This window comes from Chelonoidis abingdonii, chromosome 19 (genome assembly GCF_003597395.2).
Source record: "Chelonoidis abingdonii isolate Lonesome George chromosome 19, CheloAbing_2.0, whole genome shotgun sequence".
Lineage (NCBI taxonomy): Eukaryota > Metazoa > Chordata > Testudines > Testudinidae > Chelonoidis > Chelonoidis abingdonii.
The window spans coordinates 4727655-4741772 of NC_133787.1; the positions used below are offsets into that span (position 1 = coordinate 4727655).

General features: G+C 51.9%; 1 protein-coding gene across 1 annotated transcript in view; it reads left to right on the plus strand.

Moving 5' to 3' along the window:
• Positions 1-1446: 1446 nt before the first annotated feature.
• Positions 1447-14118, plus strand: part of SLC9A5 (solute carrier family 9 member A5) — a 35947-nt gene continuing 23275 nt past the window's right edge. The window contains exons 1-3 of the mRNA XM_032788460.2: positions 1447-1744; positions 9474-9637; positions 10407-10485. Coding sequence (XP_032644351.1) covers positions 1570-1744; positions 9474-9637; positions 10407-10485 — 418 coding nt within the window. The 5' untranslated portion in view covers positions 1447-1569. The remainder of the gene's footprint in view (positions 1745-9473; positions 9638-10406; positions 10486-14118) is intronic.

Below are 14118 nucleotides of genomic sequence, written 5' to 3' on the forward strand. Positions count from 1 at the left end.
AATCGAAGACACGGAGCTCAAAGGCTTTGGAGCTCCCCTGGAGTTGTGGGCAAAGCTCAGTGATCCCTGTCCAACATCATGCCAAGCCTGGGACGTGCTGGGCATCTCGGTGAGCCGAACAGTGGATGTCTGCTGCAAGGTTTTCAAGTGTTGATCAGTAACGTGCTCCCAGTCCAGGGGAGGGTCGTACTTGGCCACGGCTCCAGGCCTCCTAGTTTTTAAGCTCAAAGAAAACACCTAAAAGCTCCCAACACCCAAACAACATGGCCCCGGTAGCACCCCAGACTGAGACCTCTAGTGCACTCACTATCAGGCCAGGTACTGATCACTTGGGCAGAAGTCACTGTCTGTGCCTGTTTGCTTGGCGGTTTCTTGGGGAAGATCATGGCTGGTCTTCACTAGGTTGACCAGGAGGGCTCTGTGCTGCAATGTAGTTTCCAGGGGAGATCGTCTTGGCTGGCAAAGGGTATGACAAGGTCAGCAGCATGCAGCTTCTGTCCTGCCCAGCGTTGCTGTGTGCATGCTGTTTGCCCTTGTCACACAGCTGGTGGATTGGCGTTGCAGTATGAGCTGTTTGCCCAACAGTCCCCTTCAGTAGCCGTTTAAGAGTCAGTCCCAGACCCTAAGTGGAATAAATCACTTAGAAATACCCTCTCAGTCCAGTGCCACGCTAGCACCTTTTTTGCATGTTGTATTTTTTGCACACAAGTCACTCTGGGGGAAGCTGTGCACCGCTGTCTGGGGATTCGATAGTGTGTATTCTGCAACAGTTGGTCGGACGTGTCCTCTTTGCTGGCTGAGGCTGCTGCAGAGAAGGCTCTTGTGGCTGCTTGGAGGGTCATTCCATTCTCTGCGAAGGGAGCGTTAGTCCTGCTGACCGTTCCTCAGGGAAGCGTCTGGGCTGCAGGAGTGGGGTGAACAGAGGGCTGCCTGCAGGACAACCAGAAATACTGATCGATTGAGTCTTCAGTTTCTGTACAATACCAAAGGTGACAATTTGGAAGAAAATAACAGAAAATGAATTACTTGGTGTTAACAGGAAATAGATAGATAGAACCTAGGAGTCAGATAATAAACTAACCACTGACCCTCAGCATGGCAGACAAGAGCCTGAAAGAACAGAGGGACTTAAATGTCTCTGCTTCTTTAGAGCATGAACTAGGAGTGCCCTATAGCCAACTGCATGGAGTGCCAGGACACCTGTTCCCAGCTGGGCCATGGGGCAGCTGGGCTGTCCTGGGACAGCGGTGCCCAGCTGGGCCATGTGTACATGGCCATGGGGCAGGCTAGGATGTTCCCTCATTCCCCAGGACCCCAAGTAGTCCTTTGAGGAAGCCCTGTTGCAGTGTCAGTGCACTGAGGATGGTGGCACACTCCCAGAGTGTTGTAAGCTGGGGCTTGGGGCCCCGCAGTGATCCCCTGTTCCCTGTCTGCACTGCAGTGTTCCAGCTGTCCAAGAAGGTGACGTCCGTGGTCCCTGAGAGTTGCCTCCTCATCCTGCTGGGTCTTGGCCTCGGGGGCATTGTTCTGGCCATCACTAAGAGAGCCGAGTACCAGCTGGAGCCAAGCATGTTCTTCCTCTTCCTCCTGCCCCCCATCGTCCTGGACTCGGGCTATTTCATGCCTAGCCGGCTGTTCTTTGACAATCTTGGGGCAATCCTGACCTACGCGGTCATTGGCACGCTGTGGAATTCCTTCGCCACCGGAGCCGCCCTCTGGGGTGTGAAGCAAGCGGGGCTGATGGGTAAGTGATTTGGGCCCCAGGATATCTGCCCCTATCGCAACAAGTGGGGCCGGTGGCAGGGCAGCTGGAGTTGGATGGTAACTGAACTGGCCATGCCACTGGCCATACCACTCATGTCAGGGAGGCCTGGAATGATCTGGGGGTTCATTAAACAACATGCCAGGATGACAAAAGAATAAAAAAAACCCACTAGCGAGTCTGTAGTGAGATGCGCACACACCTACACTGCGTTCTCAAGCCCCATGCTTCCCAAGCGTGCCACTGAGGTGTTGACACCATTAATAAGTTCATGAATCAGATGTATGGTTTTGTGGGCCACTTCTGGTGCTGAAGCTATGCTGATGGGTAGGCGTAAGAGTCTGTATCTTCCAAATGGGGCATTCAATATGCATCGTTTTGATCTCTCTCCAGTTAATTTTAGCTGCCAGAATCCCGAAGAGGCAGCCAATGTGCTGAAATATTGAGCCATAATCTCTTCTCTGGTTCGCAGTTTGAAATGTTCTCTCTCTTTTTTAACCTTGTTGAAGTCTCGCTGATCTAAGCATGAGTGTAGCTGGCTGTTGCTTTTCTCCACAATGACTAGGGAGTTCACGCGTTCCGTTGGCGCCTCCATTTTTGGTATTACTTGCATTGCTCTCAGCCTTAAGTTTATCACGGAGTGCAAATGGCACCTCTCTAGATGGATGGAAACTGGAGGGGCCTGCTTGTTTATCCGGATTGTATGTTCACCCTACAACAATCCAACCCTTGGAACAGATCATGATATTCCCAAAAGAGTGCCCCATAGCCAGGGTCCATATGATCTTGTAGTGAGAGCACCTGTTTTACCAGATTGAGTTTTTCCGAGGCAGCCAGACCTAAAACTGATGTCCCGTCCTTTGGCACTGCAGTGAATGGGATTATGTACATGTTGTTTTTATGGTGGTTGCGAGCAATTCACCTCCTCTTCACTGGTCTATTTGTTCCAGTTTTGGTCTTAATCCTGTTCAGACAGAACCATGACCTGAGCTCCTGTGTCCAGTTTCAGTGGAATTGTTTCATTCGCTGTCATGGGTAGTATCCAGTCCCTCTCGTCAGGCTTGCTAGAGCCCAGCACGTGTGTGTAAAAGTCCTCAACTAGGTTGTCTTCAACTTAACGCACGTCACTTTTCTGCTTTTGGGACCTGCAGCATTTTGCAAAATGATTGTTTTTCCTATGTTTATGACAGTTTCCCAAAGACAACACACTGTCTGGGGCCATGCTGTGACTCACAACTTTCCATGTTGCTGTCTGCACCCAGTGTCCCCCAGCAGTGGTTTTCACAGTGAGTGGTTCCACGCTTTGATTTGACCTTTTCTAGCTATATTCTTTTGTGCTTACTACACGGATAACCCCTTCTGGTGAATTCAGCTCTTTGGCTTGTGCTTTCCCAGTTTCTGCTGCTCTGCCTATCTGGAGAGCTGCTTTTTCTAAAGTTAAATCTTCACAGAACCCTCTCTCTCTTATCACATTGTCTGTAATGCCACAAATGATTCTGTCTCTGACCAGAGACTCTCCAAAGACACACGTTTTAGTGATGCTCCTTAATTCTGTGACGTTGCTCTCTGGTGTCGTCAGCTTTTCATGCATGTACAAAATCCATCTGTCTCAAAGGTCTCACTCTTCTTCGGCATGCAGTATGTGACGGGATCCCCGGGGTGTAGCCTGGGACTGTGAGACTGCTGTGCCCCCTTAACTCTCCAGCCTGGTCTGTCTCTCACAGTGCTTTGCTAGTGACAAGCAGCAAACCCCTCCAGGCGCTGTGATCACTCAGCACAACCGGGTGTCAAGCCCTACACCCAGCTAGACTGCATGAATGCTCCCAGAGCCCACTCATGAGTCACACAGAGAAAGGCACCAGCCCAATTCTCCCAGCTCCCTGGCTTGCACCCTCCAGCTGTACCGTCTTGCACTGCTCAAGACGAGGAGTGCAAGTTTATTACTTGGTTCACCACTTCATCAATGGAAAGTGGACATACGTCAGCCTTTGTAAAACCTGAGCAGATTTACCAACACTTCAGGCAACTCATTGGTAAAGATAAACAATAAAACAAATGTATTGACTACAAAAGATAGATTTTAAGGGAATATAAGTGATAGGCAAAAAGTCAGAGTTAGTTACCAAAAGAAAACAGAATATAAGCATGCAGTCTGAACTCTCAACCCTATTAGACTGGGCAACATTTAGATTAAGCAGTTTTTCTCACCCCCCTGGGTATCACATTTCATGCCTGAAACCTGGGCCAGTCTCCTCTGTTGGAGTCTTCAGTGTTTTCAGTGTCCTTGTTGCTTGCAGCGTAGGTGGGACGGCGAGAGAGGAAAAGATGCAGTATGGAGCTGCAGAGTTCTGTTTTATACCCTTAGTCCATGTGCCTGGAAAACATGTCTGAGGCATTGCTGAGTCCCCAGGCAAGGTTGAGCAATTCCCCTGGGGTGGCCTCATGCAGGTGAGTCGTTGCCTTGTAGCTCCCTTGCTGGACAATGTCTGTTGCTGGTTGTTTGACATCCCACCCGGGCATTGGTTATTTTCCTTGCTGTTGCCTCTGGGGAGCTAATATCTGACCGATTCCCCAATTTACAGCATGTTTTAGTGACAACCATACAACACAATCTCTTAACTTTATATGCACTAATGATCTACATATTTAGATAGAGCAGAGACTTTAAGCAGATCATAAACTTTCCCCTGATACCTCCCATGACATACAATTATGTGTAAATGAGGAATATGAGAGTTACAGAGTGCTCCTCCAAGGAATAGAATGTCACACAGTGCTCCTCAGATCGTATTTTACTTCATGCTTTCATCTTCTTCAAATTTAAAGTTGTTATAAGTATCCAATGCTTCCTCCCCAACAATATGCAAAAAGATTGATGATTTCACTTTATCATTTTTCTGCTCTTCCCCTGTGGCTGCTAAATACAATTCAAACCGCTGTCGGAATTTTTTCCAGTTGTCTGCGATGTTGCCTGGCAGTTGAAGACTGGATGGAGCTTGCAAATCATCTGTGTTTGGCTTTTTCGCCTTCTTAAGCTCGTCAAGCTTCGACTGTGCTCATGAGATACATACAAAGGCCTTTGCTCTTCTCTGTTTGCTGCTTCATGTGCTTCCCTTGCCTCTGCTTTTCATTTCAAGCCCAGGAGTTAACCTCAGACTGACCACAGGCTCCCTCTCGCTCAGCACCTCTGACACTGTGAGGTGATCCAGGGGTTCATCAAACAACAAACCAGGGAATGAGAAAGGAACAAAACTGGTCAAGGGCAGGAGTGCTGCATACTCCCGGCATAGTCCTGCAGCCGGAGGCTCCGCGAGGTCCAGGGAGGGTTCACACCCACCATTGAGGAGCTCAGGGATTTTAGTGGAGAAATTCCTCTTATCTGACCCCTCATCCCCATGTGCCCCTGAGCTCTTGGGTGGCCACCGACTGTGCTGTGCCTGTTACAGCTCCGGCAGCTGCAGCACATCCCAGATATGGCTGTGCATTGGCTGGCAATCACTGCTCAGACTGAGCCATCACCGTCCCAGAGCGAATCCTCCCCCACTCCCTGCTACTCACCCCTTTCCCCCAAGGGGCTGCTTGGTGACTCTTCGAGGCTGCTGCTCCCTCAGGACCAGCCAGTGCCACTCCCTGGACCCCAGGGCAAGGTTTTCACATGTGCAGTCTCTCTCTCCCTCAGCCCACAACCTCCTCACCACCCCCTCCTCTGGTATCCTCCCCAGGCTGCAGGGAACTGGTGGGGTCCCAGCACTGCTAGCAGAACCTCATCTAGGCTCCAGCACCTCGGCAAGCTTGGGTGGGCAGACAAGGGGGATGGTGATGTCAAGGGCAGCTCCTAGCAGCTCTGCCAGGGTGTTACCCTGAAATTTAGGCTCTGGGGTGCCCTAAAATAACCACCCGTTTGCCCCCTCAATCTGCTTTTCCTGGGATCTGAGTCTCCAGAGTTGTTAAGGAAACACTTGAAGGACACGGATCTAACCTTCCGATAGAGTGATTGACACAGAAGTATTCTTGTAACTAATAATCCCTAATACAATATAATCTAAAGTCCTAAATAAGACACACATCCGTTATTGCAAGTTAAAAGAGCATTCGAACCACAACATACAGTTTAAATGATTCTAAGCGAACCACTTTTCTACAAATGGCCAGTCTGTAACCAATCATTGACAGTAGTTCTTCAATTATACTTTAGATTTTACATAAATAAATGTCAATTAATAACAATATTCTATGAATTCTTATTATTGCGCGCACACACACTAATACTTATAATAAAACTAATTTATTTTGCAAATCCTTTGACATCTTTCTTTAGTTGCTGCTGCTTGCTGCTGAAGCAGCTTCTCCCAGAAGAGTTCTCCTCAGGATTTTAAGCGTCACTCTCTCTTCAAACTTTGTAGCTGCTGTTAGCGTTCCAAATTCACTCTCCCTCAGCTCTGTTTCGCTGTTCGTAGTTGTTGCCACTTGGTTCTCTTGGTGGATTCTCTCACTCTGCTACAAAATTTGTTCAGTGGCTCCTCTGTCTGCTCTCCGATCTCTCTTTCCCAGCAGCCACTCTTCTAACTCCTTTCCAGCAGTTCTTCTTGCTGGCTCCTCCCTCTTACTCCGTCTTCTCCCGATCGCTTTCCTCACTGGCTCCTGACTGACTGGCTGCCTGTCAGCACAGTAGTATTTATACTGTTCTAACCCACATCACCTCATCTTCAGCTACCAGAAGAAGCAGCCCCAAACTGGCCCATGTCAGTTCAGACTCAGGCTGTTAACCTTTCTGTCACCCTTTTCATTCTGCACATGCTCACAGTTGCTGTTGACTTCAGCATTATGATTCTGCCGATCCTCTCACCTACTGGGCCTTTTGCCAGGGTGCCATCTTAGCACTCCTGGGCAGTCTGCCAATTAACTGAACTTTTCATCCTATGTTAGCACTGAGTGTACTCAAGATCTGCATATTTCCTCTTGGAGTGGCCTGGCTCCTGCTTATTCAGAATTGAGACCAAGCAGAAAAAAATGGAGACTGGCAGGGCCGTCCTTAGGAGTTATGGTGCCCTAGGCGGGATTATTAAGCTGGTGCCCCTGTGCCTGTCTTGCTGTTAGCAACACAAACATAAGCTTACACTATTGGAAAACTTGCCACATGCATGTTTTGTTAAACCAGTTAACTTAAATTAAGCACTCTTAATGGCTTGATGGACACATACTAAAGTGGTAGCGATAGACAAAATTCTGATTTGACAAATGATGAAATAAATAATCTTTTATATTTGTCAACATTTATTGAATTTATATGAAGCAGGTATTGAAACAAGATTGTTTTTAATTAAAAGCAATCTTCTGGTTGTTTGCTGCCAACATCAGAATAAGTCATTTATGACAAAGACAAAGTATGTCTGTTTGATTGCAAGAATAGTAAGACCAATCAAGTAGTTGCCTGACGCCTAGTAGACGGATGGTATTTTTAATGTAGACTTAGTTTGGAGAAACCCTCTTCTGATGCTACGTTACAGAGAATTGTCAGGTAGAATACGAATGCATGACATGATTACGATATATCGTCAACAAGTTTGCTTGTATGATAAACTGTACAATACCATCATTCATTTGCCGCTGTTGTGCACCTGATGACACAGTACTCAAATTCGTCATACTTCTCACAAATCCATGTTAAATCAAAAGCGGACGCCTAGCTTCAGGAGCTCTCTACGGTCAGGGAGTCCTCACATCGTTCCCGAGTCCATGCCCTCTGGCCTCTCAGTGCACTCGCTACTGCCGGCAACAGCATCTCAAAAATGCCACCAAAATCTCTGCGCTTTTTCCAAGCAGCAGACGGCCTACTGAGACGCCACTGCCGCCAACAAAGCAGCGTCATCCAAGCGATCTCCATCTAACTTCGGACATTTTGGGATTCTCGTCCACCCCCCACCAGTCCTTCATCTGGCACCGCCAGACGAAAAAGTGGGACCACTGCTCTGTTCTCTGCACTTTTCAATTAGAATTGCTCTTGTTTCCTATTTCATGAGATATTCTGCTCACCCACCTACCAAGCTGAATGAATGAACCAGGCCAGATAGTGGTTGAGTGCTCACCGCCAGTGTATCACCAGCCGCACTCTACCCGCTGCCAGCCTGGTTCCTAGGTCCCCAGCCACAGTGGCGCTGAGTGGGCGGTGCTACCGGGAGGCACATGCGCAGCAGCCGAACCCCAGAGCAGTGGCCGGCTAAGCCCTCGCCACCGCGTATGCCACCAAAATCCGGTCACACCTGCGACCCCTGTCTATACTTAGTAAGAGATGAGCATTATACAGTGTTGGAGGCTCTGTTTAGCAGTAACAGCTATAGGAAAATCATTTCAACATTTTTTGTTCTCTGATGAAATATTGGCCACTCCCTTCCATACCAACTTATCACAAATAATTGTCAAACTATTTCTATTTTGGCATAGATATTGATTTTTTTAAAAAAAATATGAAATTGATTCAGGATTTTAGCAAGTTTTTGGCAAACAAATGTGTAATGCAATCTAATGGCAATGCAGTACTGCTTTCATGCTTGGGCTCACCCCCAGCTGTGGTCAACAGCTGCAGTGAGGAGGGTAGGTGGCAACTTGCAGGACCCCAAATGCACCTGTTGGGTGCAATGAACAGCAGCAGCAAACCCTCAGGTCCGATCACACGCCAATGGGCACCACCGCCAGCCCAACGGACCATGGTGAAGTTAGCACAGCATCTGATCTCAGGGACGGGGCACCCATGGAGCCACAGCAGCTCATCCTTCCCTGTGCAGCTCCCCCACAGATGAGATGGATCACTGCCAGCCCGGGAGAGAGACACACTCCCTAGCTAGGGTGACCAGATCCAGATGTCCTGATTTTATAGGGCCAGTCCTGATATTTGGGGCTTTGTCTCATCTAGGTACCAATTACCCCCACCTAGAGTGACCAAACAGCAAGTGTGAAAAATCGGGACAGGGGTGGGGGGAATAGGAGCCTATATAAGAAAAAAACTAAAAAATTGGGACTGTCCCTATACAGTTGGGGCATCTGGTCACCCTACAAGTGAGTTCCTTCCCCCACCCCTTCCCAGAGACCACAGCAGCCAATCCCCTCCCTCAGACTGTGCTGCATTCGGCTCTCTCTAGGGCCCAGCAGCCCTGCTCTTACATGCTCCACTGCTTCCCGTCTGTCTGGGCTCCCAGCAGAGCGGTGCCCCCAGACCTAGTGGTGCCCTAGGCGGCTGCCTATTCTGCCTATGGCTAAGGACGGCCCTGGAGACTGGAGAATTTCTCTAGGAACAGGGGAGGGTCCCTTCTGAGCCCTTTGGCATAGCTGCTGCCGACAGCAGGAGCCCCGCTTTGTGCCATGTCTGCCGTGATGTGCAGAGACAGACACGTGGGATCTCCTGCCCACTCCATGGTCACCACTGAGCAGACACGAGGCTTGTTGTTTATCAGGGCCTGCTAGGTTGGCTTTGCTCTGTGTGCCGTGATAACGGCCTCCCTAGCGCAGGCATCTGCCCCAGCTCTGTGCAGGATGGGTGGGGTCCTTCCTTTGCTTCTCTCACTCCCTGGTGTGTCTGGCTGGGCCCTTAGGGCATGAAGCCTGGTCTGCTTACCATGGGCTGTGTGAGGTGGGTGCTGCTGGAGATGCAGGAGGCTGGAGTTCAGTCCATGCCCCCTTCCAAGGTGCCCTGAGTGGTGTGTTTCTGTCCTGGCAGACAAGGACGTGGAAGCTGGCCTGATGGACTTCCTGCTCTTTGGCAGCCTCATCTCGGCCGTGGACCCTGTGGCGGTGCTGGCTGTCTTTGAGGAAGTCCACATCAACGAGACCCTCTTCATCATCGTGTTCGGGGAGTCCCTGCTGAACGACGCTGTCACTGTGGTGAGTATGGCCCAGGGCTCTGTGCTTAGAGGGTGTCTTGCGCTCTCTGGCTGGAGGCCTGAGACATCCATGCTGCAGCTGCCAGATAGCGGGAGCTTCTCCTCTAGTCCTAGAGCTGCCGACTGGGGCAGAAAGTTCCTGGCCCCAAAGGCCCAGACAGGACACGCTCCTCCCACTCTCCGTGGTCTCTACCGTCTGCGTGTCCAGAGCCCTCTCCTCAGTGGGACGTCCTGTCCTCCAGGGCATAGGACTGTGCCCAGCTCGGGGTTTTGCCGTCTCAGTGATAGCCCTGCCCTGCTGTGGGCATGGAGCAAGGGAGTCTCCAAGGCGCCAGGAGATAGGATACCGTAGGAGCAGAGTGGGTAACAGGCCAGCAGTCACCCGAACAACGTGGCTTCACAGCTGGATCAAGAGATGAGCCAAAGGGGTTTGCACACCCCACACCACCCCCTGGTGCTTCAGTGTGTGCTCGGGAGAGCCCAGCACAGGACTAGCTGGGCAATCGCCCTAGGCAGATCCAGAGCAGGTGACAGCAGGAGACGTACACTTCCACTCTGGCCCTGTGTCCCTTCGGCTAGGAAGCCCCACACCCGGAGAGCACAGAGTCTGCTGCCTCCCTGCTTCTCATCCGCCCAAGAGGCAGGGTCATATGCCCCAAAGGAGAAACACATCCTCACGCTGCCTAAGACAGCACAGGCTAGAGTCAAGGAGGGGCTTTTGGTCCATCGGAGCCCAGGCGTTGGGCTAAACCCATTGTTTTGCCTTGCAGGTGCTGTACAAAGTCTTTAACTCCTTTGTGGAGATGGGCCCTGCGCATGTCCAGGCCACAGACTACCTGAAGGGTGTTGGTGAGTGTGTCTCCAGCCCCTCTCTGTTAGCCACGCTGTCCCCGGGCCTGCTTTCTCTGCTGGAGGGTGTGTAGAGCGGGCGTGGCTGCCAGCTCCCCCTGCTGGGGAGACCAGACTGGCTGACACTGGGGAGCACTACGTGAAGGCAGTGCCCTCCATTCAGCCCTGGGCCGGTGACAGGAGGGTGGCTGCTTTGACAGCCTGCATGGTGGGCCACACAGGACGACGTCCCCTCCAGGGCATTGTAAAGAACTCATCTGCCTGCCCTGCCCCATACAACCCACTGGGCAGCTCACTGGGGTGCTGGGCCAAGCACACAGCCGGTCTCCAGGGTCAGATGCTTGAAGATCCCAAGTCCTTAAGAGAACGTGACAGGCTTAGAAAGGACCTGACATTCCCAACTCGCTGTGGGTCCGGGGGGGAGCAGGCCGTGAGGAGAGGGAACGGGCAGGCGGGTGAGCTGGGCAGATGCCGTGCCATTGGAAGGGACTGCGGTGGACTGGCTTCCCAGGGGAGGTGCTGGAAGTCCCATTGCTTGGGACGTGTAAACTGGACGGGACCACGTACTCTGAACAGCCGTGGCCGGCTGGCAGAGACAGGGGAGGTGTGACCCAGGAGCTCTCTCCTAGCTCTCTTGGCTGGGTGAGTCAAGTGAGTCTTAAGTAGAGGCTGCAGAAGCAGATCTCAGGTGCCATTGCCAGCTCCGTGGGAGACAGCCAGGGTGCAGCTTCTAACCGTTTGCTTTGTGCATACACCTGGCCAGAAGTCCGTGCTGGCTGTGTCTGACAGCGTCCCTGGCACGCAGGCCACTTGCCCCATAGGCAGCCCTGCCCCCAAGGAGCTCTGTGGACGGACAGACGGGGTGGGGAACTTCCTAACTGTCAGGGTGGTTAAGCACTGGAATAAATTGCCTAAGGCGGTTGTGGAATCTCCATCATCGGAGGTTTTTAAGAGCCAGTTGGACACATACCTGTCAGGGATGGTCTAGCCCAGTGCTTCTCAAGCTAGCTCATGTGGGGGACCGGCAATTTTTTTTTCCAATGTGCCAGGGACTGGTGCCATATTATTATCCCATTTGACGCTCTTATGAGGAAACTCGCCGCGGACCAGCAGCCAATGGCTCGCAGACCGGCACCGGTCCGCGGACCACTGCTTTGAGAAGGACTGCTCTAGATAATCCTTAGTCCTGCCAGGAGTGCAGGGGACTGGACTAGACGACTTCTCGAGGTCCCTTCCAGTCCTACGATTCTATGTTTTTATACTAGCCCAACACACCTTAACCATGGCTAAGGGCTCTGGTCAGGAGATGAACCGGCCGAGGTTACGAGGCCAGTCCCAACCCACCCCGAGTATCTGGCCAACTTGTAGCACAGGGGTGGGCAAACTGCCAGCGGCTTGGGCCCACTCCGGCACTCCAGCCTGCACCCCCTTTGCCTCTCCCCACACCCCAACCCTCATCTCCCTCCTGCTCTCCAAACCCATGATCCCAGCCCGGAGCACCGTCCTGCACCCCAAACTCCTCATCCCCAGAGCCTGCACCCCTAACCAGAGCCATCAACCCCTCCCGCACCACAGCCCCAATTTTGTGAGCATTCATGGCCCGCCATACAAGGTCTATTCCCCGATGTGGCCCTTGGGCCAAAAAGTTTGCCCACCCCTGTTGTAGCATGTGCCCGTGTCTCGTTTCACAGATCATACAGCAGCAAACATCAGCCTCTGGTCTCCAGCCATAGGTGGAGGCTTGTTTTGGCTGATTGGTGTGACGGGTTAGACCCCCCTTCTGGGTGCCAACTGATGTGCTGGGGTTTCACTGAGCCTCTCCTGCTCAATCAGCCTGGGCTCCCTCTCCCTGCTTTGCTGGATTAGGCTCACCGGCCTCTTGACCGACACACACCCACCACCCTGCTGCAGACACAGACTGAAGTCAGCTCTGTGTGAGGGGCTCCCCCAGCACTCACGTGCACACCCCTTTTGGGAGACAAACCCGAACTAACCCTGTCTTGCACTGTATAGAAATATTTGTACAGCGCAAGCTCATAAAATTCGCCCACTCCCTCAATGTGAAGAGAGATGTGCATGACTTCCCCCCCCCCACGTTAGAAATTATAGAAACTGGGGTTATATTATAAACAAGAAATAAGCTTAGTAACTGCAAAGGGTGAATTGTAAGTGAATATAAGAGAGAACAGACAGAACCAAGCAGATTACTGACCAAATAAACCAAAATATGCAAGCTAAGCTCAATAGATTTAAGAAACAGATTACACAATGTAAATTCTCACCCTAAATGTTATTTTAGGCAGCTTGCAAAGTTTCTGTGGTTCAGAGTTCGTTATATTACTTTTCAGACTGGACCCCGTCTCAGTCTGGACTCCCACTCGCCTTCCCTTCAGGTGGCTTTACCACTCTTTCTTCTTGGGCAGACAGGCCATGGAGAGGAGGAGGAGGAGACGCATTTGCCTTCCTCCCCACCTTTAAATAGGATTTACACAAGGCGGGAATCCTTTGTTCCCCAAACTTGATCCCCGCTTCCCTTCCAGTGGAAAGTCACAAGAAGTCCCAGGTAATGTTTAGTGTCAGGTGACAAGACCCCCTGACTCTGTAGGATCACAGCGTCCATGAGTCAAGGGCAGTCTGGCACGTCCCCAAGAAGGCCAAGCTTTTCACAGTCCATTGTTCTTGCTGATGGGTCATCCGCCCTGTCTGGTTTTTCCATTGTTGTACCTGAAGTGTTAGTAGGCGTCACCCAAAGTAGCATAGTTGAAATCCCCTGACCAAGCCTGTAATTCTTGGGGTATTTATTTATAGATTCAGTTCCACAGATTTTTGCTGCCCCCAAAAGTTCGGTTTGCCCCTGTGGGCTGTTTGTGTAGCTGCTTGGGGGGGCGAGCGGGAGGTTTGGCAGCTAGGGATGGTGTGGGGGTGGAGGCTGCAGGGGGTGGAGGCTGGAAACGCACAGGAGAAGGTTTTGCTTTTTGTTCCCCGGGGCCTGGTGGCTGCCTTTGATCCTGGGGAGGGGCTGCAGCTCCCCTTTGCCTCCCCCTGTGGGCAGGGGAGGCGGCGTTTGGAATCGGGGTGAACGCCTCACTCCCAGTGGACTGTCCAATATCTCCCGCTTTGCCATGCCAGGCAGTGCCAAGACATTCCCAGAGGGGCTCCTTTGTCTCCGCTGGAGGCATCCTCATCAGACGCTGCCGCGCCTCAGGTCTGTGCCCCTTGAGGAGGTCCACACCTCGCGCTCTGTCCTGAGAGAGCTGCTCCCTGCCCCCTATTTCCCTATGCTGTGTGTGCTGGCTTGCCATATCTGTGCCGGGCCGGCGCTCCGCGGTGCATGCACGGGCCAGAGTGGAAGAATCAGAGACACAGGTGCTGGCTTTTAGTTTTTCCTGGGGGTGCTCCACCCCGAGGGCAACACCTTCACCCCTCCTCTTCCTGCCCATGCTCCACCCCCTTCCCTAAGGCCCCGCCTCTCCCTGCCCCTGCCCTGCCCCTTCCTTAAGGCCCCGCCCTCATCCTGCCTCTCCCTCCCCCTGCTCCGCCACCTCCCCCAAACCCCCGCCCTCACCCTTCCTCTTCCTGCCCCTGCTCCACCTCCTTCCCTAAGGCCCCACCTCTCCCTGCTCCTGCTCCGCC